The sequence below is a fragment of the Moschus berezovskii genome, chromosome 3, assembly GCF_049115385.1.
Source record: "Moschus berezovskii isolate FMDL1 chromosome 3, NW_MosBer_1.0, whole genome shotgun sequence".
Lineage (NCBI taxonomy): Eukaryota > Metazoa > Chordata > Mammalia > Artiodactyla > Moschidae > Moschus > Moschus berezovskii.
This window is the reverse complement of record NC_142462.1, coordinates 20,350,068-20,372,739: the sequence shown is the minus strand read 5'-3', so window position 1 is coordinate 20,372,739 and position 22,672 is coordinate 20,350,068. Positions and strand designations below refer to the sequence as shown.

At 50.4% G+C, this 22,672-nt stretch overlaps 2 protein-coding genes across 2 annotated transcripts in view; one reads left to right on the top strand and one right to left on the bottom strand.

The window, feature by feature from the left end:
- Positions 1–5,292: 5,292 nt before the first annotated feature.
- Positions 5,293–9,519, top strand: DLX5 (distal-less homeobox 5). Its single transcript, XM_055420220.2, has 3 exons — positions 5,293–5,757; positions 7,679–7,863; positions 8,847–9,519. The coding sequence occupies exons 1-3, from the start codon at positions 5,403–5,405 to the stop codon at positions 9,174–9,176; spliced, it is 870 nt and encodes a 289-aa protein (XP_055276195.1). The 5' UTR covers positions 5,293–5,402; the 3' UTR covers positions 9,177–9,519.
- Positions 9,520–19,836: 10,317 nt separating this feature from the next.
- DLX6 (distal-less homeobox 6) overlaps positions 19,837–22,672 on the bottom strand; it is a 3,952-nt gene continuing 1,116 nt past the window's right edge. Inside the window, exons 2-3 of the mRNA XM_055420219.2 lie at positions 21,924–22,117; positions 19,837–20,088 (exon numbers count right to left, since the gene is read on the bottom strand). Of these exons, the coding sequence (XP_055276194.2) occupies positions 19,837–20,088; positions 21,924–22,117 (446 nt within the window). The remainder of the gene's footprint in view (positions 20,089–21,923; positions 22,118–22,672) is intronic.

Here is a 22,672-nt window from a genome sequence, read left to right as displayed (position 1 = left end):
AATCATCACTATCTTTTCATTGCCTCAAATTCATGGAAATGTGACTTTTCTAGACAAACATCAAATTTAATATTTGGGGGCTCTAAAGTTATTTTTTAAATTTATTGCTATTTATTTATTTGGCTGTATTGGGTCTTAGTTGCAGCATGTAGGATCTAGCTCCCTGACCAGGACTGCACCCCAGTCCCCTCCACTGGGAGCGTGGAGTCTCAGCCGCTGAACCACCAAGAAAGTTAAGTCCCTTACCTTAAGTTATTAAATGATCTCTGTGCCCTACCTCAAAGAAAAGTGACGCGCCATTGTAAATAAAATGATTACTCAAATCTATCTGTGAGAGTTGGACTGTGAAGAAAGCTGAGTGCCAAAGAATTGATGATTTTGAACTGTGGTGCTGGAGAAGATTCTAGCGAGTCCCTTGGACTGCAAGGAGAGTCAACCAGTCCATCCTAAAGGAGACCAGTCCTGGGTGTTCATTGGAAGGACTGATGCTGAGGCTGAAACTCCAATACTTTGGCCACCTCATGCGAAGAGTTGACTCATTGAAAAAGACCCTGATGCTGGGAGGGATTGGAGGTAGGAGGAAAAGGGGACGACAGAGGATGAGATGGCTGGATGGCATCACCGATTCGATGCACATGAGTTTGGCTGAACTCCAGGAGTTGGTGATGGACAGGGAGGCCTGGCATGCTGCGATTCATGGGGTCGCAAAGAGTCAGACATGACTGAGCGACTGAACTGAACTGACTGATCTCCACGAAGTATAAGATATATGTAACCAGCTGTGTTTCTGAGATTCCTGGAATGAAAAGTGCTCTACATGGATCATGATCATTAAAGACATAGGAACAGTGAACTGCTCTCAGAGCAATTTTCATTGGACAGATGAAGAAAAGTAACAGATCAAGCACTGCAAATAAAAACTGAAATAAACCTCAACCCAACAAAAGGACTTTTAAAAGACAGGTAGCCCACTGATTCAAAAATAATTCTAAAAAGATTCTAAAATAAAGAAGCCTTGTTTATATCAAGTTTTCACATATAATGCTAGTATCATGCTATGCAGGCTTCCCCAGTGGCTCGGCGGCCTGCAATACAAAAGGGGCAGGAGACCCAGGTTCAATCCCTGGGTTGGGAAGATCCCCTGGGGGAGGGCCTGGCAACCCACTCCAATATTCATGCCTGGAGAATTCCATGGACAGTGGAGCCTGGCAGGCGATAGTCCATGGGCTTGTCACATTCGGATACAACTGAAGTGACTGAACAGGTACACATGCACATCATGCTATGGGGGTCCTTTATCTACTGAATTCTGTGCATCCAATTGATGAGTACAATGTCTTAATAGCTTACATACTAAAAAGATCTTAAGTTATAAATATTTTCAGGTGCAGTAATTTGTCTGAGCTTCAAGCCCAAAGGAAAGGATGTTCTACTTTTGGTACACCTAACAGTAAGTAGACTTCTAGAGGGGCCAGAGGGAGAAAACTAAGTTAACCCTGCTATCAAAATGATCTTCTTCTAGGCCTTTCCAAGGCCCTCTCCCTGCAAACTCAGAGTGGCACCATCTTTCCAGGTCAAGGAAGTAGTGAATCACCCACAGCATCAAGCGCCCCATTAGAGGGGAGCCTGCTTCTTCAGAACTATCTCCAAAACCAGGCTCAGCCTCAGCTGCTTCCAGTCATCCCAGAGCATGTTACTGTTGTTTAGCCGCTTAGTCGTGCGACTCTTTGAGACCCGGTAGACTGTCCTCCACCAGGCTCCTCTGTCCATAGGATTTCCCAGACCAGAAGAGTGAAGAAGATTGCCATTCCCTTCGCCAGGGAATCTTCCCATCCAAGGGATCGAACCCGTGTCTTCCGCACTGCAGGTGGATTCTTTACAGCTGCGCCGCCAGGAAAGTCAAACTCCCCAAAACTGCTGGGTTTCATGCTGAAACCCAGAAAAAAAGTGATCTCGTTGGAGGCGAGGGGAAGAGGAAGAGTTTGAATGTATAAGGACCAACAGGAGAGGAACGAAGGGCCGAACGAGTGGAAACAAAGATCTGCTGAAATGGATCGAAGGAAAGCCACTGGCGGCCGACTGGAACCCCAGGAGAAACCAGCGTCGTCTAGACAGGGACGCCGAGTCTGGGAAGCGTTTGCCATTTGCACGCTGTTCCTCGCGGACACTGGGTGGCGCTCGTGGTAAAGACTTGCTCTTGTCTTAGGGTCCGATTCCCCTCCACCCGCTCCCGCCCTTTGCAAATTTCGGCTACTAGGAGATGAAATTACTCACATTCTTCCTACGTGCCACCGCGGGGAGAGCATTTCTGGAGAAGTTGGAAGCCGCGGGGCTGTTTCTCCACGGCTGGGCCGATCAGTGGGTTTATAAAGAGGTGACAGCGTCCAGCCCGCTGGTCTCCAACCTCTGGGCCTTTGTGTCAGAACCACCACAGTACCAGCAAAAGTTGCTACCCTATCAGCCAGGATGCCCAAAGCCAGTGTGCCGGGAGGGTGGGTCTGAAGCGGCAACCAGGCGGGGGTGGGCTGGTGGGCAGCGTGGGCGCAGGCAGCGGTGCGCAGAGTCACAGAGACAATAGGGGAAATGAAATGGGACCATGTCGTGGCCCCGTTTAAGTTAGCGCTCCCTCTCCCTCCTGCTTTCTTTAAGGAAAAGAAGGGGAGTGGGGTCAACCTAGAAAAGAACAGGACAAAGCAAGCAAGTCGATGCTCTGGACTCTCAGAGACACAACCCAGATTTGGAGGCCGGCAGAGGCCTTTGCCTTTGCAAAAGTGTCTTTCTGTCTGGCATGAAGTCCAACACTTTAGGAACTGAAACAAAGAATTAAATCCTTCCCTTCCATTGCCCCACTCCTTTTTGTCTTGTGTAAAAACTGTGGGAGAGAATGTCCTTTTTTTTTTTTTTTTGGTCTGAGGTGAAATTTAGCAAGGTTTAGGGTAACTTGATATTGTAACATTGTGTTGTCAACTGGATTTTGAACTTCTAAATTTTGACCAAATTCTGCAGCTTCCAATCCATCCAAGTGGGAATCAGCCTTCTCAGCAAGGTCTAAGGACATTGCTAGGAACACTTGATTTAGCATAACCCTATTGCCCGTATTTCCCTCCACATAATAACTATTCAATCTGTAATAAATAAAAAGTACCAGGGCAGGGCTGCAGTGGTAGACGGGAGGGGGGTGCTGTGGAAGGGCGCCTGCTCCCCGAGTCACTCGCCTTTGCCAGGAGGCGCTTTGAACCATCCCTGGCATTGCTTTGGGGAAGCGACTCGTGTAATTAAATGGCAGGATGTGTGTAAGGTGACTCAGTGGGCACCAACAACTTCTCCAGAGCACAGGCCAGGACTGCAAGCCTGCTGCTGTTGCCAGTATTCCTCCAAAGCCCTGTGGTCCTCCTCAGCCTAAAGCCAGGGGGTGGACAGCCAGGCTGACACCCACAGCATGGGGTGAGGATGGGCAGCCAGCTTTACCTCTCTTCATGGGGCATCTGTCTAAGGGAAGTCCAGGGTGCGGGGACTCGGGCTGGGCCAGGGCACTGGGCACTGTGGACCTGGTGGCACACACCTCGCCTTCCTTGTCCCCCCACCACCACCAGCTGAAGCTGCCCCCAAAGGGCCCAGCGAACACAGCTGTGGTTTTACGATGCCCAGACGGCAGAGGCAGGGAGCTGGTGCAGGCGTGGTTGCTCCTCAGCTTTGGAGTTTCAGAGCCAGACTGGCACCCGGCTAGCATCTGGCTGGCACCCGGGCACCGAGTTCCACACCCGCCCCCATCACTTGGCTCTCCTGCTAGCATGTTTTGAGCCAAAATATTTCCCCAGTTAAACTGGGACTAGACATAATTAATGGAGGTGTTTTCTTCTTCAATTGGGGGGGGGCAGGGAGGAAGCACTAACAAGAGGCCATCCACCCTGGAAGTGGTGTGAAGCTCCCAGGCTCCCAGTCTCCCAAGCCCTGGAGGAAGATGCGGGGAGGGCCCAAATCAGGATCCAGCTCCTGTAGTGGCCTATTCGAGGGGAGAGGCAGTGGGGAGCAGTAAACTAACTAATATGAAATTTCTAATCTCCCAGCTAGATCACCGCTAGAGCAAGAATGACATGTCATGAAAAGCAAACTCTGCATCCCAAACACCAAGGCTCTGTTTCCTGAGCCTTTTCTCTCTTTGCGTATGAGCTAAGATGTTTTCCAGGCAGGAAATAAAGGGACTGAGGGTACAGGAATCCAGACCTGGGGAAGGAAAAAGCAGGCCCTTGGTTCTACCTCCGTGGAGCCAGGAGAGGGAAATCCATGAACTTCACCCAACTTCCCTAAAGAGCTTTTATCTCTACTTCCCAGTGTTCTGGGGGTTCCCATTAAGTCCCTGAGGATAGGTCATAAGTAGACCGTTCACTTTTGCAGGAGTCTTTGGCCACTGAACACAGGATTATAGATCCTCTATTCAAATAGCATCCAAATAGCCTAGACTATTGAACAAAATGTGGGGCTGCCCGCTCCTTTTGGGGACCAGCAATTTGGGAGTCATTAAGATATGTGTGCCTAAGGCAGTGATTTTTCAAAGTCACCGTAGGCATGGGGGTTGCACGAACTCTTTCTGCCATTTATTGTGCATTCTTGACTCACCCTCTCAGAAATAAAACTCATCTCCGGCAAAGGAAATGCTTGCTCCAGATTTGTCTATCTTTCCCCAAATCGCAAATTTTCAACACATGTAAATTACAACTTAGCTCCCAGTACCCCACTCCAAATACTGTTCTCATCAGTTTCTTTTTGCCTGTGCCCCCATCCCCACTCCCCCCACTTCACTTCACTTCACTTCAGTGTTCCGTTCCACACTCGCCCCCGGTGCAGCTGAGAAGCACGGAGAGACAGTGGTCGACCTCATCCAAAACATGTGCACTTTCTGAGGCTGCTCATTGGAACACATTGTCTCCAGACAGTACAGAGCTGGTGCTGGGGCTTCTGCGTCGTCTCTAGAATTCACTGAAAACAGATTGCCTGAGACACCCCTCCTTCCCCCAACAAGCAACAACTCTGTCTCTCTCTGTCTTCCCCCCACCCCTTCATTTCTCTCTCTCTCTCTTTTTTTTTTTTTTTTTAAGCAATGCTTTGTTGTGCTAAAACTAGTTGGACGAGTTAGGGTGTTGCTGCTGCTCCGGAGGCCCTGGCCAATGGAACCCGATCCACCCCGCTGTGCGTAAGCGCGCAATTAAGGATTTAACCAAGGCTGTGCTGCGCTTCAGCCAGCAGTCAGCCAGCCGGAGACAGAGCCTCCGCGACTCCCAGCCTCCTCCTCGCCGCCGCCTCTCCTCCTCCTCCTCTTCCTCCTCCTCCCTCGCTCCTACAGCCATGTCAGCTTAGACCAGAGCAGCCCCACAGCCAATTCGCGCCGCCGCCGCCAGCGAGCGATGACAGGAGTGTTTGACAGAAGGGTCCCCAGCATCCGATCCGGCGATTTCCAAGCCCCGTTCCAGACGGCCGCAGCTATGCACCATCCGTCTCAGGAATCGCCAACTTTGCCCGAGTCGTCGGCTACCGATTCCGACTACTACAGCGCCCCGGGGGGAGCCCCGCACGGCTACTGCTCTCCTACCTCGGCTTCCTATGGCAAGGCGCTCAACCCTTACCAGTACCAGTACCACGGCGTGAACGGCTCCGCCGGCAGCTACCCCGCCAAAGCTTACGCCGACTACAGCTACGCCAGCCCCTACCACCAGTACGGCGGCGCCTACAACCGCGTTCCGAGCGCCACCAGCCAGCCAGGTACCGGGGGTGGGGGTGGGAGTCAGGACGGGGGGAGGGCGATGCGGTGGGACACGGGGGAGCCGCGCCATCCACTGCAATGGGGGCGCACCCGGCGGTCAGAGTGGGGGCCGGGTTTACAGACGAGAGAGGTTCCCGGGCCGGCATTTTAGAGATCCTTAGTAGAAGCAGCCTGCGGGGAGTGTTCGGACCGGCGTCTCTTCTCTTCGGCCCCTTCAGGCGACCGCTCAGTCGCTGGATTCCCAGCTTGCCCGGTCAAGAAGCCAGCTAAGCTGGAAAAGGGGTAGGGAGAAGGCTATTTGTTGGATTTGGGGGGGGGGGTAAGGCGAGCTCGGTCGGTGGGAGTCGGGATGCATGGCTGCCTCAAAGACTCCGTGGGGAACAGTCTGGGAGCAGCTGCGAGCCAGCGTGGTGTGGGTGCCCGAAGCACACGGGGCAGGGTAGGGGCCCGCGAGCCCTAGCCGCCAGAGAAAGAGCGCGCCGAGAGCCTTGCGGTTTATCCAAGGCATTTCCAAAAACAAAAAGCCATTTAAAGGTGGAGGAGGTTTGCTGAAGGGTCACGTTATTGGAGCAATATTTTTTTTCTCCTCCATTGGGTACCTAAAATGTGTTTCTCCTTCCCATCTCCTTTTTCAAGGCGTCTCCTTTTTCATCTGCCTTGAAACTTAGTTGGAGAGTTTGAGGCTTAGTGAGTTTGGGCGGTAAGAGTGGTATGAGGTCTCCTTGGAGAGGTTTTGCTGGTCAGGTTTGATCTCTTCCCACCAGCACATTAATAAATCCTGCTAATATTAGCATCCCCTGCTCTGGCAGAATGGAGACCACAGTCCTCATTCTCCACCCTTCCTCTCCCAGGAGCTCGGCGCGCGCGCACACACACGCACACACACACACACACCCCCCAAGGAGAGGGTCTCCGCCCCCTTCAGAGATGGGCACCTTTGATAAGAAGGTACTTTTGTGAAAGGGGACTTGTGGCCCCAGGGCACGTTTGGAAAACACGCGTTCGGAGAGTCTTCCCGTTCCCCGCCCCCCCCGCCCCCCCAACCCCGTCTATACTACCAAGTCTGCTAAATTCGTCCTGATCTGCAGCCCCTTTCCTACGAAAACACCCCATCGCAGATTCTTTTTCAAATTGTAACTCTTGATAAACTTTAAAAGATTGCCGGGGTGGGTGACTGGGCGGATGGGGGCGGGGGGAGGAGAAGTGGGGTGTCTTCGTTCCTTTCAGTGGCTCTGTGCTTCGTGCATACATGAAAGAATTTTTTTTTCCTTTTGGCCAAGAACTTATTAAGTCTATTTGTAAAAGAAACCAGACACATCTGTGCCCTCGCAGATCTGCAGGGAGATTATGGGGGCTGCATAATCGACCCTCTGTCTGCGGCGGCTCGGACCGCTTGCCTCTGAATTGAAGGAGCAGTCTGCTTGTGGGTCTTTGAACTTTGGAGACCTCGGTTAGCGTCTTCCCTGCCCATGCGTCTGGCCTCTGCGGGCGCCCGAACAGACGCTGACATAAGGGGGACCACAGCCCGGGCTTCCTCGCTTGAATCCCCGGGAGAGACGGGCCCAGAACTCACCCCAGAGCCGTCGGTGAACACAGGGTGGGATTGAAAACGAATCCGGGTGAAGCAAGAACCGCTGCAAGGGGTAAATCCCGGACGCCGAGAAGGGAGTTTTGCCGTGCCAGACGCTCTGCAAAAACCCAGGAGAACCTGAATAAACAGAGAAGGGAATGAATCAGGCTACCTGGCCTTTTCCATGATGGGGGGCCGAGGGGGAGGTGTCCCGTGAAGTAAAAGTGGTGATCTGGGGAAAAGAGAGTGAAGGCTGCGTGGTAAGAATTTCAAGGACTGTATTCGCAAGTTCTCCAAAAGGGCCATTGTCTGCCAACGAGTTTCTAACCGGGTCTGCTTTGATTATTTAGAGAAAGAAGTGGCCGAGCCCGAGGTGAGGATGGTGAACGGCAAACCAAAGAAAGTTCGTAAACCCAGGACTATTTATTCCAGCTTTCAGCTGGCCGCGTTACAGAGAAGGTTTCAGAAGACTCAGTACCTCGCCCTGCCCGAACGCGCCGAGCTGGCCGCCTCGCTGGGACTGACGCAAACACAGGTAAATCCGGCCGCGGCCTGGGCCAGAGCCCCGTCTGGGCTGCAAGCCTGGCTGGACTGCGCGGTTCGGTCCCGGAGGGCTGGAGCCGACTCATCAGGGCCCGCGAGAAACTCACAGACAGACAGACACTGACCCCGCGCCCTCCCCTTTAGAAGCCAGGCCGGGTGCCGTCGCCATGAGTAGTGGGGACGGCAGTGAGACGTCGTTCATCCCCAGAAGCAGCCCCCCGCCCTTCCAGTCTACGGGGACTGAGGGGCCAGTTCCTTAGATTGGAAACAAGGGGAGGGTTGTCTCGAGGACACCCTCGCAGCTTTAAGAAACTGTCCAGTGCTCCGCACAATGCAGAGCAGTGGGGGTGAGCAGGGCCCGGCCCCCGCGCGGAGGTCTCAGGCCGCGCGCTGGGGGCCGGAAGCAGAGGGTCACGCCCTGCGCCTGCGGCCGGTCCGAGGAGGGGGGCGCTGTGGCTCGGGGAAGTCTGCCCTGGATAGTCCCCTTCACTCCCACCGCAACCCCACGGTGGCCTACGTTAGAATAAAGAATGTCCTCGACACCGAGCAGGAGTGAGAGGAAAAGGAGGCGGTCGGCCAACGGGGATACCGCTCCTTGGTCCCCCTCCTACCTCGCGCGGTCGCGCCCGGGGCGCACGGCCCTCAGGCGGTTCTTTTGGAGACGTTCCTGGCGCCGCGTTGCTCGCGTCCCGCGCCGGGTTACAAGTGCGCGCTCGCCGGCACTGACACGCGCGCCCCCTCCCCCGGCCCCAGCCAAAGACCGAAGCCTGGGGGTCCTGCCCCAGCGGCGGCCCCTCTGGGGTCCATGATCCAGGCTGTGCCCCCGGGTCCAGCCCCTTGACCATAGGCCGCCAGCTGCAGGGGGACGCCAGGGTCCGGGGGCCGAATTAAGCCTCAGGTCGCCGCCCTGGGGGAGGCGCGCGGGCAAGCACCTGAGCGTCCCGGTAACGTGTGCCTTTGTTCCCCCCCACCCAGGTGAAAATCTGGTTTCAGAACAAAAGATCCAAGATCAAGAAGATCATGAAAAACGGGGAGATGCCCCCGGAGCATAGCCCCAGCTCCAGCGACCCTATGGCGTGTAACTCGCCGCAGTCTCCAGCGGTGTGGGAGCCCCAGGGCTCGTCCCGCTCGCTCAGCCACCACCCTCATGCCCACCCTCCGACCTCCAACCAGTCCCCCGCGTCCAGCTACCTGGAGAACTCGGCTTCCTGGTACCCGAGCGCAGCCAGCTCAATCAATTCCCACCTGCCGCCGCCCGGCTCCTTACAGCACCCGCTGGCGCTGGCCTCCGGGACACTCTATTAGACTGGCCGCTTTCTCTTGCTCTCTTTTTTGGGACTACTGTGTTTTTGCTGTTTTAGAAAATCAACCGTTTTTAAAAAAAAGGAATTCATATGGGAAAGTTTGGAAAAACGGAAACAAAAAAAAATTCATGTGTAAAGCTTTTTTTTTGCATGTAAGTTATTGCATTTCAAAGGACCCCGTCCCCCCTTTTTTACAGACGAACATTTTTGCGCAACTGTGGACACTATCAATGGTGCCTTGAAATCTATGACCTCAACTTTTCAAAAGACTTTTTTCAATGTTATTTTAACCATGTAAATAAGTGTAGATAGAAGAATTAAGCTGTATATTCTGGATAAATAAAATTATTTCGACCATGAAAGCAAAATGTTTCTAAAAGATACTCCATTTGCCCCCCTTACAATGGGCTAGTGACCTTTTGTGCAGGCTATTACAGGAAGACAAACTGTAGAGATACAAGGCAAAAAGGAAAACAGAAAATGGGGATGCATGCATACAGAACTGTAGATGTGGGTATGTTGGATGCTGTACTTTATATGTCTATATACATATGTGGCCTGTTTAGAGTACTGCCATAAATATATATTTAGGTGATTTTTGGCCTAACCACAAAAACGTTTAGATAATTTTAAGTTTAACCCCAAATTGTTCAGGTAGAAAGTAATGCTGAAATCTAAATACAGCCCTCCCTCTCAATGTGTGAGTAAGAAAGAAGCAGAAATCCCTCAATAACCACTCTGAATTCTAAGCTCAAAGCAATTATGCTGGAGTCTGCCCCTCCCCACCTCCATCAGCCTCTGTGTATTGCCAGAGCAATTAGACAAATTACACTCCCTTCAAAGGGAGCTTCCAGAGATGAGAAAATGAAAAAAAGAAAATTCCCCTCCTATTGCATTTTTTTAAAAAATCTGAAATCTTTGCAGTGTGGCAAATGGTAGTGCCTTGGACTCCCTAATGTATGATTATAAATTCATCTGAGTTCTTTCATAAGAGGAAAGGATCACAGGACTTGAAAACAATGATGGACCTAAATCAGTAGGCCAAGCAGGGCATGTTGGGGTAGGGGGGGAGGCGGTGATAGGTGGGGGTGGTTGGGGGGGTTTCTTTCGGCCAGGAAAGGGAATTGTGAGATAGAGTAAAGGAAGTAAAGCATTGTGGCCCCATGTTGATTTCACTTCGTGTGAGATAATACTCCAAACATAAATTTATTTCCTTCATCATCTGTACCACTCTGGTGTTTTCAGGAAGGAGCTCTCCCTGCTTTGCTTTTACATAAAACAGTGGCAAAGCAGGTTCCAATCGGTGGGAAGCTGAATCTGTTTGCAGGGATTTCTCTTTTGTGAATCCTTCTCGGGGCGGAGAGGATGGACTTGCAGCAACCCTGGCCTCTGTCCGGTCCTCCTCCCCGCACCTCTGCACATGGACGTCAGCAGTGTGACCACAGAGCGCTACCGCTCGGGTCTAGAGTTGCGCTCTCAGGCCAGAACTCCAGGTGTCTTTCTGACTGTCCCTTAGTCCGCCTGATTCTGTTTCCTTGGGACACCAAGGGAAATCATTTGTTGGAAATTACAAGATGCATGAGTTATATTTTACAGCTAGGAAGTCAGCAGTAATAAATTTGACAAAAGAGTCTTCTTGGGGGTGGGGAGTGGAGATTAGAACGTAAAAAATTACATCCTGTCATCTGAGGATTTCTGAGAAGGTTTTTCCAGGGCTGGGAGACTAGACCTGAAAAGGCACGCTGTGCGCCCTGAGGGGAATTTACCTGTGTGTTCTTCCGCCTCTTTGGGTCTCCGTCCCCTGCTGTCTCCTTCCTTCTCTCCCCCTTGCCTTTCTAACATGCCAGTTTGGAAAGGCCTAGAGGGCGGTTCGAAGGTTTGCGTGTCTTGAAGGGACACCCCGCCGGGCTCCAAGGCGCCTCGTGGACCGTGGCCAGGGCTGTGGACCTCCCCCGCCTAGCCCACCCCCAAAGCGGTTCCCCTTTCGAAGTTGCCTCCGCCTTCGACACCCTCCAGCTCGTCTCTCTCGGAGGAAGGTCCGGGTGGTGACGCGCCTGGGGGAAAGCCGTGCGGAGCCCGCTTTGTTTTCTGCACTGGCAGAGAACAGGAGGATGAGGGGGAAAGGTAGAGGGCTCCGTTTCCTGCTTTTCATTCTTGGCTTGTAAGACTTTCCGGAGTTTCCATTACACCGAAAGCCAGCGTTTTGTATCTGGCGGATCCGGCTGGGAGAAATCCCGCGCCCGCGGTTGCCGGGTGCCAGCGTCCCCCAGCGCGGGCGCCCCTCGCCGCCCCGGGGTGCGTGCTCGAGAAGGCTGGACGGGGCGGACCCGCTGGTGGCCTGAGGGGGGCAAGAATGTGCCTGGAGCATACTCTTTACTTTTCTACGCGTGGAGAGGGCAGATATTTTTCCAGGCGTTCCCCATCATCTCCCCTTCTCCTTTCCTGGCTTTGAAAAGGGGATCCCTTCACTACCACCCCGTACTCGTCCGTCGTGGTCAAGCAGAGGCAAGGGCGAGTTCGGACTCCTCCCGGAAAGAAGAGGGAAGCTCTTCTTTACTGACCACCCCGCCACCCCCAGCCCTGACACTGCTTGTCGTTAAGGACATCGGAGCCTCGTTGCGATGCGGGCGGGCGGAGCGCTGCGCGGACAGACTTGGTTTCAGGATTCCTTCCCTTGTGCTAACCTCACTTCTTCCACTCGCAATGGCCTCTTCTCTCGCGCGGTTTTTTTTTTTTTTTAAACTTGGTCTAGGAGTCGTGGACAAAAATATTCTGGCAAACCAGTCTGCAGCGGGTTTTCCCTGGCATCGCGGGGATTCTCCCTGGGGAATTTAACTCCCTGCAGTCCTGCGCCCAAGAATATAAAAATAACAGATCCTCAGCAAAGACTAAAAATATCCGTGTGATGTTCGTCTTCCTCCCACCCTCCCTCCTTCCCTCCATTGTTTATTCCTATATCTAATGTAAACGTGTACCACTCCCCGCCGGCATGGTCCCGGAATGCCCGACCCCACTCTCCTGACCTCTGCCTGCCCCTTTCCGATCTCCACTTGCCTAGCTGTCAGTCTACTGCTCCCGAGATGTCAAGCTCACCCCCAGATTTCATTTTCTTTCCCGTGGGCTTCTTCACTGCGCCCCCGTACTCCCAAGCCCCTGTCCCCATCTGCAGACCTCCTCACAAAGCCCAGGAGGCCGAGGGCATGCTGCTGGCACGCCTGTGTGACTCTTTGGTGCCCTGTCCTCCTCCCGGGCCCTCCTGTAAAAGATGAGATAAATTGGCCTTTGTTTGAGGCTCGTGTTGGGCTAGGCGGATTTCTGCCCTTCCCCCCCCCCCTTTTTCCTGGCGGCCACCTCCTTGTGGAACAGGGGGCGGCCGGGGGAGCTGAGAGAAGCCGCATTCCTGTGGGTGCCAGGCGGCTCCAGTGCTGAGCCACAGGGCCTGAGACACACACACATACAGGAACCCGCAGACCTCGTTGCCCTTGATCTCGCTCGCTCGCTCTCGCTCCCGGTGGGGCACCCACCCGAGAGCCCGTCCACCCACACTCGGATCCACCCAGGTCTCGGCCTCGGGCAGGAGCGTGTTGACCTGCACACCAACACACGCACACACCCCCTTCCGACGACACGCAGGCCAGGCCAGGCTCTCCCCGCCCCTGCCAATCCTCTCTCTCCCGCCCCTTATCCCACAATCCCAGACGCGCCGGCTGGCCTCCTTTGGCTTCTTTGATCCCACCGGACGCCCCACGGCTCGCGGCGTCCTGGCCGCGCCGTCCTGGGAGTCGCCCACAGCGCGCCAGGCCGGGCGGCGCTCGCCTCCTCGCAGCGCGCCCTGCAGCTTCCTCCGGCCTTGACACTGTTCGGTCTCTGGAGCTCTCCAGACCGAAGCGCGAGGGCCGTCTCCTGGAACACTGCCCCTTGCCCCTCTCCTGCCCCCTCCCCAGCGCTTCTTTTATTCGAAGAGAGGGACCTTTAGGGCTACCCAACCACCACCCCCTCCCCGCCCCATCCCGCAACCCCCGGGATGGCGCGCCTCCCTCTGGCCATTGGGATCTCTCCAACCCGGAGCGCTCCAGCCCTCCCCCGAGGCACGCCCTGAGGGCAGACGCCCTCCGGCACCTCTGGGAAGCGCGCCACGCCGGCGGATCCGCCTGCGGTCACCCCCTCCTCCGCCCAGAAGCACCCCCCTCCCACAGCAGCTGGGCGGAGGCTTCAGCCTCCCGGGAGGTTGGGGAGGGGGCGCAGCGGCTTGCTCCCGCCCTCCGCGCTCTCCCAGGTTGCCTGCGAGTGTTGCACACTGTACGTGGTTTTTTCAGAGTCACAGCGAACTCTGGGCCTCGCAAACAGCCCCAATAGCGGTAGCACATGTGGGATTGGCTAAATATTTTTCTACGCAGTCCGGTCTCCCACCCCCGCCCCATCCGTTTTCGTTTGCATCTGACAAGCTTTAGGTTCCCCGGTGGTACAGGGCAGAAAGTACACGCAGTGTCGACTGCGGAGGGGCGGGGGAGACTTCCCTTTCAATCATCCAGGGTTGTCGGCTGTAATGTAATAACCTGTTTTATAGGTCGAGCTCTAACCGTAAAGATAGGAACCGAGGGAATTTACATGAGTCTCTTTAAAAGAGAAGAGAGTCCTGATTTGCCGCAATTAAGTGTCTTTGCTCTTTTGTTCGCTGGGACTTTGTATTTTCTTCTGCTTTACGGGGACCCGAAGGAGGTATTATTGAGTCTGTTCCACATCCTAAACCAAGATTTATATAAAATGGTGAAATACCACACATTACGACCTTTCGCCACAGGAAGGGGGAAAAAGTGGCTTCATAACATCGTTCTACACACACACACACCCTCTAAGTTTCAGTAAGGATTCTCTGTAAAACCACCACCACGCACAGTCTAGTGTGTGTGTATATATATATATATTTTTTTTTTTTAAGAAGTAGGTGAAGGTGAAAGGCGGTAAACAGTACAAGCTATTATTTATTTTAAAGTTTTGTTTTTTTTTTTTCTTCTTGCAAAGGCGAGAAGACAGAAATCTGCCCCTGGAAGCTCGTTGTCATTCAAGGACTGTTTCTGCCGTTTGCCATTTGCAAGGCGGGAGAAGAGGGCGGGGCAAGAGGCAGGATATGGACTCAACTTTCATCTGTAAGCAGGGGTCACTAAACCGGGGACATTGCATTATTGCCCTTAAATTCACAGGAGCTAAGGAAGCCTGCTTGCCACCCCGCAGGGTGGCCCTGGCTGGGGAGCTCCAGGGTTTGCTAGGTGGTGGGAGGGGAATCATCCATCACACATTATCCTAGAGGCTGGAAAAGATGCTCAGGAAATTCTCAGTTCTCATGGTGGGAAAAATGAGCTACTGGGAGTGTACCGGATTTAGATCTCCCTGACCAAGACATCCCCACCAGGAACCAGAGCTGGAATCCAGAAATTTCAGCCTGGGCAGGGTTTACCTTCCAGAAGGCAGCAGCTGGAACCCAGAGTCTGCTTTCACTATGGAACCGGCACAGTGCTCCAGTGTCTCTCCAGACTCTCTTGCTATAATTCTCTAACTTCTTCTCTCCTCTGTCCCTCCAGTTTAAGGAGACTGACCTTGCTCTTTAACAACCATATCTGGGGGAAGGGACAGTTCTTTATCAAAAACACCAGACTTTCTGGAATACAGAAAGAAGTACCTCAGTGACTGGTAGCAAAAGAAGCAGCTGGACTGGATGACGTGAGAAGGGGTGGGTTAATTAATAAAAAGTTAATGATAGGATTAAAGCCAATAGCCAGCCAAGGTGAGTAGAGCAGAGGGCTTCCCATCCGGCTTTATTTAATTAGCAGCAATTAATACATTTTCTGCTAATATCCTTTAGAACTCTCAGTGACTTGCTCTCAGTGAAAGAGAATGGAGATGAAGCTCAGGAACACTCGAAAACACCCAGGGCATTTTGCTCTGATGACAGGCGAGATTGAAAATTCATTTAAGAAAATGTTCATAAACAAGTGACAGGCACTTTCTGAGGCTGCCTTGGTGGAAACAATGATGAAACTGACAAATGTTCTTTGCTTGGGGGAGGGGCACTTTTTTTAAAAAAAGGAAGATAATGCTTTAGGAGAGAGAAAGGGGGAAAGACAGGTTTAAAAAAAAAAAAAAAGAAAAGAAAACCAGGCAGCAGCAGATGTAGAAGCCCTTGCAAACACATCAGCCCTCCACATATTGAAGATTTGGACACATAATGCTTCAGACCACTGATTTGCTATTTTCTTAATTCCCGATCTTCTTTTTCCATATGAATCAAACAGTCTTTTGTCCTTCAGGGTTTGATTTGATCGCTACTGTTCACATTTCACTTTTGTATTTTCCTCTTCCTATACCATTACTCATTGAGTGGCCTGCGAAATTACAATCGTACATTTTCAACTCAGCAACCCATTTGCAGTACAAAAATAGGGTCTAAATAATGGCTGAATTAGCCCTACTGGACAGTTTCAGATGTAACACTCTGTAATAATTATATTGCAGGCTGGATTAGGATGCTATTATCATAATCTGGACGTTTACAATTATCTGTAATTTGCAAAGATGCGCCAGGTCTTGATTACAGCAGTTTTTTTTTTTTTTTGTATCACGCTAACCATCACTAAACAGTGACAGTAATAACAGCTAATTTTGCTGGCAATATAAGAGGTGCTGGGGTGTGCAAACAATTTCACACCTGGATGTGCTCACTCAACCAAGAATATAGAGAAAGAGCTTCTGCCCTGAGACTCAGAAAAATATTCTCCTCTGCTTCTGTTCAGTATAGATTTCTAGACCCTGATCATTGCTTAAGAGAGACTCACTGGGGGTAAGTTTTTATTTCTTGCATACTACAAGACACAGCTCATATTTCTATTCTCACACAAAGCTGTATGTATTGCTGTTGTAATGTGTTATGGACTGCAACTTTGCTCTAGAGATGGTTTTCATTTCTGACCTTTTATTCCACGTTAACAGTAAAAGGGTTGTGGTTCTGGTGAGTGCAATGATTTGGGTGAGAATGGGATCCTTAAGAAGTCGATCTGTCTTTCTTGCTTTCTGTGCTGTTGATATTTGGTGCAGCTTCTGACTGTAAACTGGGACGTGCACCAGGTTTCTGTAAGGTATGAAGGGAAGTCTGCTGGAGATTCCAGGCTGAAATATACTTTGAAACATTGTTACTCAAAACTAGTCCTAGACAAATCCATAGAGGTCTTACACGTGGTGATGGTTTTAAGCTTGGGGGCGTTGAGTGTGCAGTCGGAGCTTGCTAGGGACAAATGCCCCTTTAGCATCACAGGTATGCGGACACTGGCAACGGCAGGTGTAGTCTGAATCTTTCTGACTTTAGTCCCTTTGACGCCTTTCTATATTGGGGAGAAAGTTCCCAGAATAACTGGCCTCCAAAGCCACTTTAGGGCTGCTTTACAGTCCCTTTGCCTCAAGCTGGGGGTGGGGAAGCGGGGAAGGCGTGGGATGCTGTGCGATGCTGACCCTAGAGCTGTGGCCTGAGAGGCCCCAGTGCCGAGACCTTGGGATTGGAGGCCCGATTGGCTGAGATGCAGAGTCGAGCTGTGGAGCCAGGGAACCCATTTGATTTAGGGACATGCCAAGGAAGACTCGCGGTGCAGTTCTATCTATAGATGACGCTGTTTCCTGACCCTGTAGACGCTGGAAGCAGCTAGAGACTTTACGGGTAGGAGCCTGAGAAATTTTTGTTTCCCTCACCTCAGCACAGAAACAGAAAGGCCTTGCTCCGGAGGAACGTTTGTGCTAAACTGTGTCAAAAAATAAATGAGATGCTTATTGGCACCGAGAAGAAATTTCCCCCCTCACTCTCACTCTTCGCAACTGTCGTTCCTTTTTTTTTTTTTTTTTTTTAACTTGAAAAATATTGTCAGAAGGAGGCTCTCGAACTCGAACTCTGGGAAGTTCGAACGTGGGGAGGCGTGGTAGCCACCGAGACTTCACCCACGCCCCTCCTACCAATCCCTCTCTGGGGAGTCAGTTTACTGTGGGGTCAATACCTTCCAAAGAGCGAAAATTATTAACCCTTGCTGTTCAGAGGACCCCGAGGAAGCCCATTTCCAATGCCAGTTCCTGGGAGCACCCCTTGATAGAACTTCCTGTTTAATTAAACTTTGTATTAAGAGATTGAAAGATCCACACTGGAGCATCATGGTAACATCTCCAATGTGTTAAAATGCATTTTCTGGGTTTCAGAATTCCATGCACTCTCAGTGGTTTGGCATGTGTCTGGTGATTTTTTTTTTTAAGAAAAATCAGTGTTGGTTTCGATGTATGGTAGCTTTCTCTCTAACGTAATTTGAATAATTCAGCAAAGCCCCACTACCAGCTGTACTTCTGCAGCCTCTTCCATTCTTTTCAGCATTATAATTTTGGTTAATTTTCAATTTTAGGTCCTACGTCTCTGCAATTTGTGTATGAATAACAGAATAATTTCCCTCTTTTGTTTCGCCTTTCCTGTTCCTGAATCTAAATAAAGATGGCTTTTTAGTATTAAAAGTGGAAGAAAATTACAGGTAATTATCTTTGACGGTAAAAACGCTGTAATCAGCGGGCTACATGAAAAATTACTCTAATTATGGCTGCATTTAAGAGAATGGAAAAAAACCTTCTTGTGGATAAAAACCTTAAATTGTCCCCAATGTCTGCTTCAAATTGGATGGCACTGCAGCTGGAGGCTTTGTTCAGAATTGATCCTGGGGAGCTACGAACCCAAAGTTTCACAGTAGGAAGGGGGAAAAAAGAAAAGAAAACATTTTTCCTAATGTAACAATACGAATGCTAGAAAATGACAAGACTGATCGGTTTTAAACCATTCTGAAGACTGACTGAGCGTGGAAGTTGCTCAACAAAAAAAGGAACGGGTATATTGGTAAGTAGTCTTTGCTTTGTGTCTAATTATAGTGACTGTCCTTTTGCACGACTGTATGTCGCTGTCATTATATGGAGCACTCTGAGTATCTCTATTGACTTCTGATAAATGGCTCAGTGGTTTCAAGGTTCATAATTTGAAGGATGCCCAGGTCTGTAGCCATTAATTCTCGCAGTATGGGGCTTCCTGCTTGTATGACGAAAGGACTTTTCATTTTCATTATTTCTGTGCTTTCTACAAGATCAGAAGGAAGGATGTATTTCATCCAGGATTGTGTGTGTTCCTATCTAGTTAGCTTGCAAAGGGCTGTAAACGTGAAGTAGTCATAACTGCATTTAGTTTCTGTTTTTTCCCCTCTGATTCTTTCCTTTTTTTGTTTGTTTAAAAAAAAAAAAAGCTGCTTCCAAACAAAGACAAATACAGCTGTATTATTTCGGCTGAGGAAAGGGAAAGGAGAATACTCAGTTTCAGCACTGGAAACTACTGGATGTCTAGAAGTTAACCTGGGGTTAGATCATTCTAATGATTCTTAAAAATAGATAAATGTGTAGAAATTACAATAAAATAGAATATATAAAGGAAGTTGAGAAAACATCTATGGTTAATGTTAAGTACTTAAGACAAAGGTTAGTGCTGCAAACCGATATCTTTGCAGGCACTTGATGTTTATATACAGGGTTTCCCCTATTAGGAAATAGGAATTCTTTTAAGAGTGATAGAAAATATACTGGGGGGAGGGAGAAGGGGGTGGTAAGACAGCGACACACAAAGAGAAATATACAGGACACTGTCAGCGTTTTGTGGCTTTTACTCCATATATGAAAGAAGACAAAAACATACAAAGTATATGTACAACTAAAATTCAACAATATATACAGAAATGTTTCTTGATATAAATGTCCCTATTAGCTTAGTGAATGCCACCAATTCACCTAGTAAAGATATCAAAGCAATAGAATGGTGATTTTGGTTGTTTCCTCTGTCTATCCTGATTCCAGTTCAGGGTTTGGGGGCAGGGGTGGAGGGAAAGTGGTTTGGTTTTGTTTAAATCATCATTCTTGCTCATTGCATTTTGATAAAACATGCAGCATTCCTTTCGTGGCAATGTTCTAATCTTACAGCCGATTTTTCCTTTTTCTTTAGAGAAGGGCTGTTATGTCAGGGTTTCTTTTTCTTTTCTGTTCTTTTTTTTCTTTTGTCAGTCTGGGATTGTAAATAAAAATGCAGGAGTCCAAACTGCTTCTTTTTCATCATGTAATGTCTTAAGCTCATTAAACAAGTAAAAACGCTGCCATGTTTGCACAGATTCTTCTGGTGGGGGAAAATGTCTGCTTCAAAAAGTCGTTTTGATGGATACTCCCAAAGAGAAAAGAGGCTCAGAGCCTGGATCCCAAGGGGTGAGGGGAAATCTCCTTACAGTGAGAGGCTTCAGGAGCAGTGGCCTAGAAACCAGTCTCTCTGTTTCTCCTTCTCTCTCTCTAAGATTCAAAATCAATTACTGAGGCTGCTCAAGGGAAAAGGCAGGTGGAGAAAGGAATTAAAACAGAAAAGTGGGAAGGAGGGAGGCAAAAAAAGAATGTGAGAGAGAGACTGAGGGGATGAGAGAGAAGGGAACAAGCGCCCAGACAGTCTGGCCACACATAAGAGTTCTCCCAAGCCTGCTCCTTCGGCTCGGTTTGGCAGATGCAAGCAGGTCCCGGATCCTCCTTGCCTTGTTCAGACGTCTCCCTCGGGTATCTTTTTGCCCTTGGATAACTCACATCATCTGAGGTCTCTGCATCGTGTCCTGGTGTGGAGAGGAGTACCAATGCGAGTAGCCGGGCATGTAGCTGTTGGGGGGCATACTGACGCCCTTGGCCGAGGCGGAAACGTCCCACACCGGAGGCAGCGCCGGCGAGCGCGGCGACAGGGCCGCGGAGCCCGGGAGAGGGTCGCTCTCGTGCGGGTTACTGCCTTGCTTCAGCAGTTTCTTAAACTTAGAGCGTTTGTTCTGAAACCATATCTTCACCTAGAAAGAAGCGCAGCAGCGATCATTAGGCCCGAAAAACATCGAACCGGTGCCTATAGTGGAAAAAAAAAAAAAAGACAACCCACAAAGGCAAAGCCCTCAAGACCCCGCCTTCCTCACCTCTTTCTAGCCGCTCCCCTCTCCCCGCCACTTCACCCCACCCCACCCCACCCGACCCCCGCCGATTACTTGGTATCTTGTCCGGATACCTAAAGTCATTGTAATTCCTCAGTTAGATGGAAGCCTAGGTTTGAAACAACAGCATAAGTAAGAATAAAACTAGAATAAAAGCCAAGGAGATAGCCAGGTTCAAACTCTAAAGGAGGATTTTCACACCGTGAATTTTTCAGATAAAAGCTAACTGGCTGCACTTCCTCTAATAGTCTGGATGTGCCCTGAGCAAATGACTAAGAACAGATTAAAACCCTAACGCGTTGAATATACATACATAGGCATACACTGCATATGCCACCCACTGTACTTGGAGCACCTTTCTTCCGACATAATCCTGCAGCGATGAGGGACTGTGCCGCATTCATTCCCTACTTGGTATGTTGTTTAGTCAAACTGTGGCCATGATTGTTAGGACAGGCACTAAAAGTCAAAGGGCTCCTGAATATTAAATGCAAACCAGGAGTCTAGGATGGGAGTGTATCCAAGCTAACATCCCTGATCTACTTTATGTGAAGAAGGACCTTCTATGGTACAGCTTCGTTTACCTTTAAAATTACTTAGACTTAGGAATCTGCTTTTCCAAAAGGAGTACAAGTTACTGAATAGTAGGAATCCCTTCATCTCCAGCCCCAATTATTTCCAGTGGCAACATGGCGAGAGAAAGCAGGCTGAATTGAAAAGAAAGAGCTTAAGGAGCTTCTGTGCTGAGACAGTCAGTCTCAATCCCAGCACACCATCAGTCCCCAGCCAGGGTCTCAGAAACCTGATGTCCCCTTGCTGAAGAACATCCATTCCAGATGAGGCCTACCACCCTGTGCAGTTAATCGACAGGGACAAAAACCTTAGGTATCTGCAGCCTGGCTCTATGACAAGGGTCCTAATATACCTACCTAAAACCTCTTCCTGTGAAGTCTAAAATGTTGCATACGTCTTTCAAACTAGTAAGACCAGAGAACTTCAGCAACTGTACTTAACCGAGGCTTCACCTGCTATAATTTGGGCACGTTCCTCTTTGATGTCCCGCTCGGCCATTATGCCCAAATTCTGTGATTCAGATTCCTTAGCCTGCACCAGCCAGTCAACCAGGATGATTTAACCAACTGAACTGAGGACAATTTTCAGAAAGACTCACCTCACCCATCCTAGGATGAACAGTTTTCACCTTGGTCACTTTACCAAATCCTATTGGAACCTGTGCATGTCTGGCTAACCCATCCTTTTCATTTCATAATCCTTTGAATGTCAATGAGTTGAAATCCTCATTAAGTCCCAGGACCCACAAAAGGATCCTTAAGAAACATGGGTCTTATACTGCCCTCCTGGTCTGAATATCTTTTTTTTCTTTCTCCTACTTGTTTGCTCTCTTTTGTGTTGTTCTACTGGAATTGGACTTGATTAAATAACGAGTTTGATCACCAAAGGACACTAGGCTGGGGTGGGGTCGCTGAGGGTCGGGGGAGGATGTGCAAATCCAATCCAGTATTCAATACCAGGTCATTTATTCCAAATTGTGTTGTCCCAGAAAAGTGCATAACTGGAGCAAAGGCATTTGTCATTAAGCTCCTTCCATCTTTGGTTGACTAGGCCAAGAATTCCTCCTGATGAGCTCCCTGCCCGATCTGCAAGTGAGGGTCAGCATTTCAGGGCTTCTCTGGAATTACCTGTGTTTGTGTCAGTCCTAAGGAAGCTGCCAGTTCAGCTCTCTCGGGAAGGGCCAGGTACTGAGTCTGCTGAAAGCGATGGTTTAAAGCCTGGAGCTGCAGGCTGGAATAAATGGTCCGAGGCTTCCGAATCTTTTTCCCTTTTCCATTGAACCTGATTTCCCCGTTTTCAATCACTGTGGTTTTTTGTTGATCTGCAAGCAAAGGATACAGAGTGATCACCCGTGAGGCTACTGCTGCAGTCTCCCCGAGCTTGGCCTGGCCTGTGCCGAGACTCTTCAAAGCCATGAACAGTTTCCTCGAAGCGTCCCCAAGCCATCCTGACCTCTCTGGGTTCCCAGTACCCGGGTAATCCCGGCGGCTGCAAATCTACTTTCAGACCCTGACTCTGGCTCTAATAATGTGCGGTGGTTGGGTGAAAGGAGCGCCCTGGGTCGAGGGGCAAACAGCCTCGCTCTGCCGCAGCGGAGGCGGCGCCGGCCGCTCTCCGGGGGCGCGGCGCCGCGGGGCGGCTGCTCTCTCCGCCGAGGAGCAGGGCCCCCTCGGTCTGGCTTTACAGTGCCTTCAGGTGTGCTTGAGCCACCGTAGTGATTTTGCGGCCAGTTGGCTTGATGTCACTAGCTCGAAGCCCGGTGCATCAAGATACCTCGGTGTGTTCGAAAATGAGTCTGCCGAGAGGGACCAAAACCCAAACAAAACACCACCAGAGGCTCCGATCAGCACCGGAGCGGGTTGAGCCTCACGCGGCA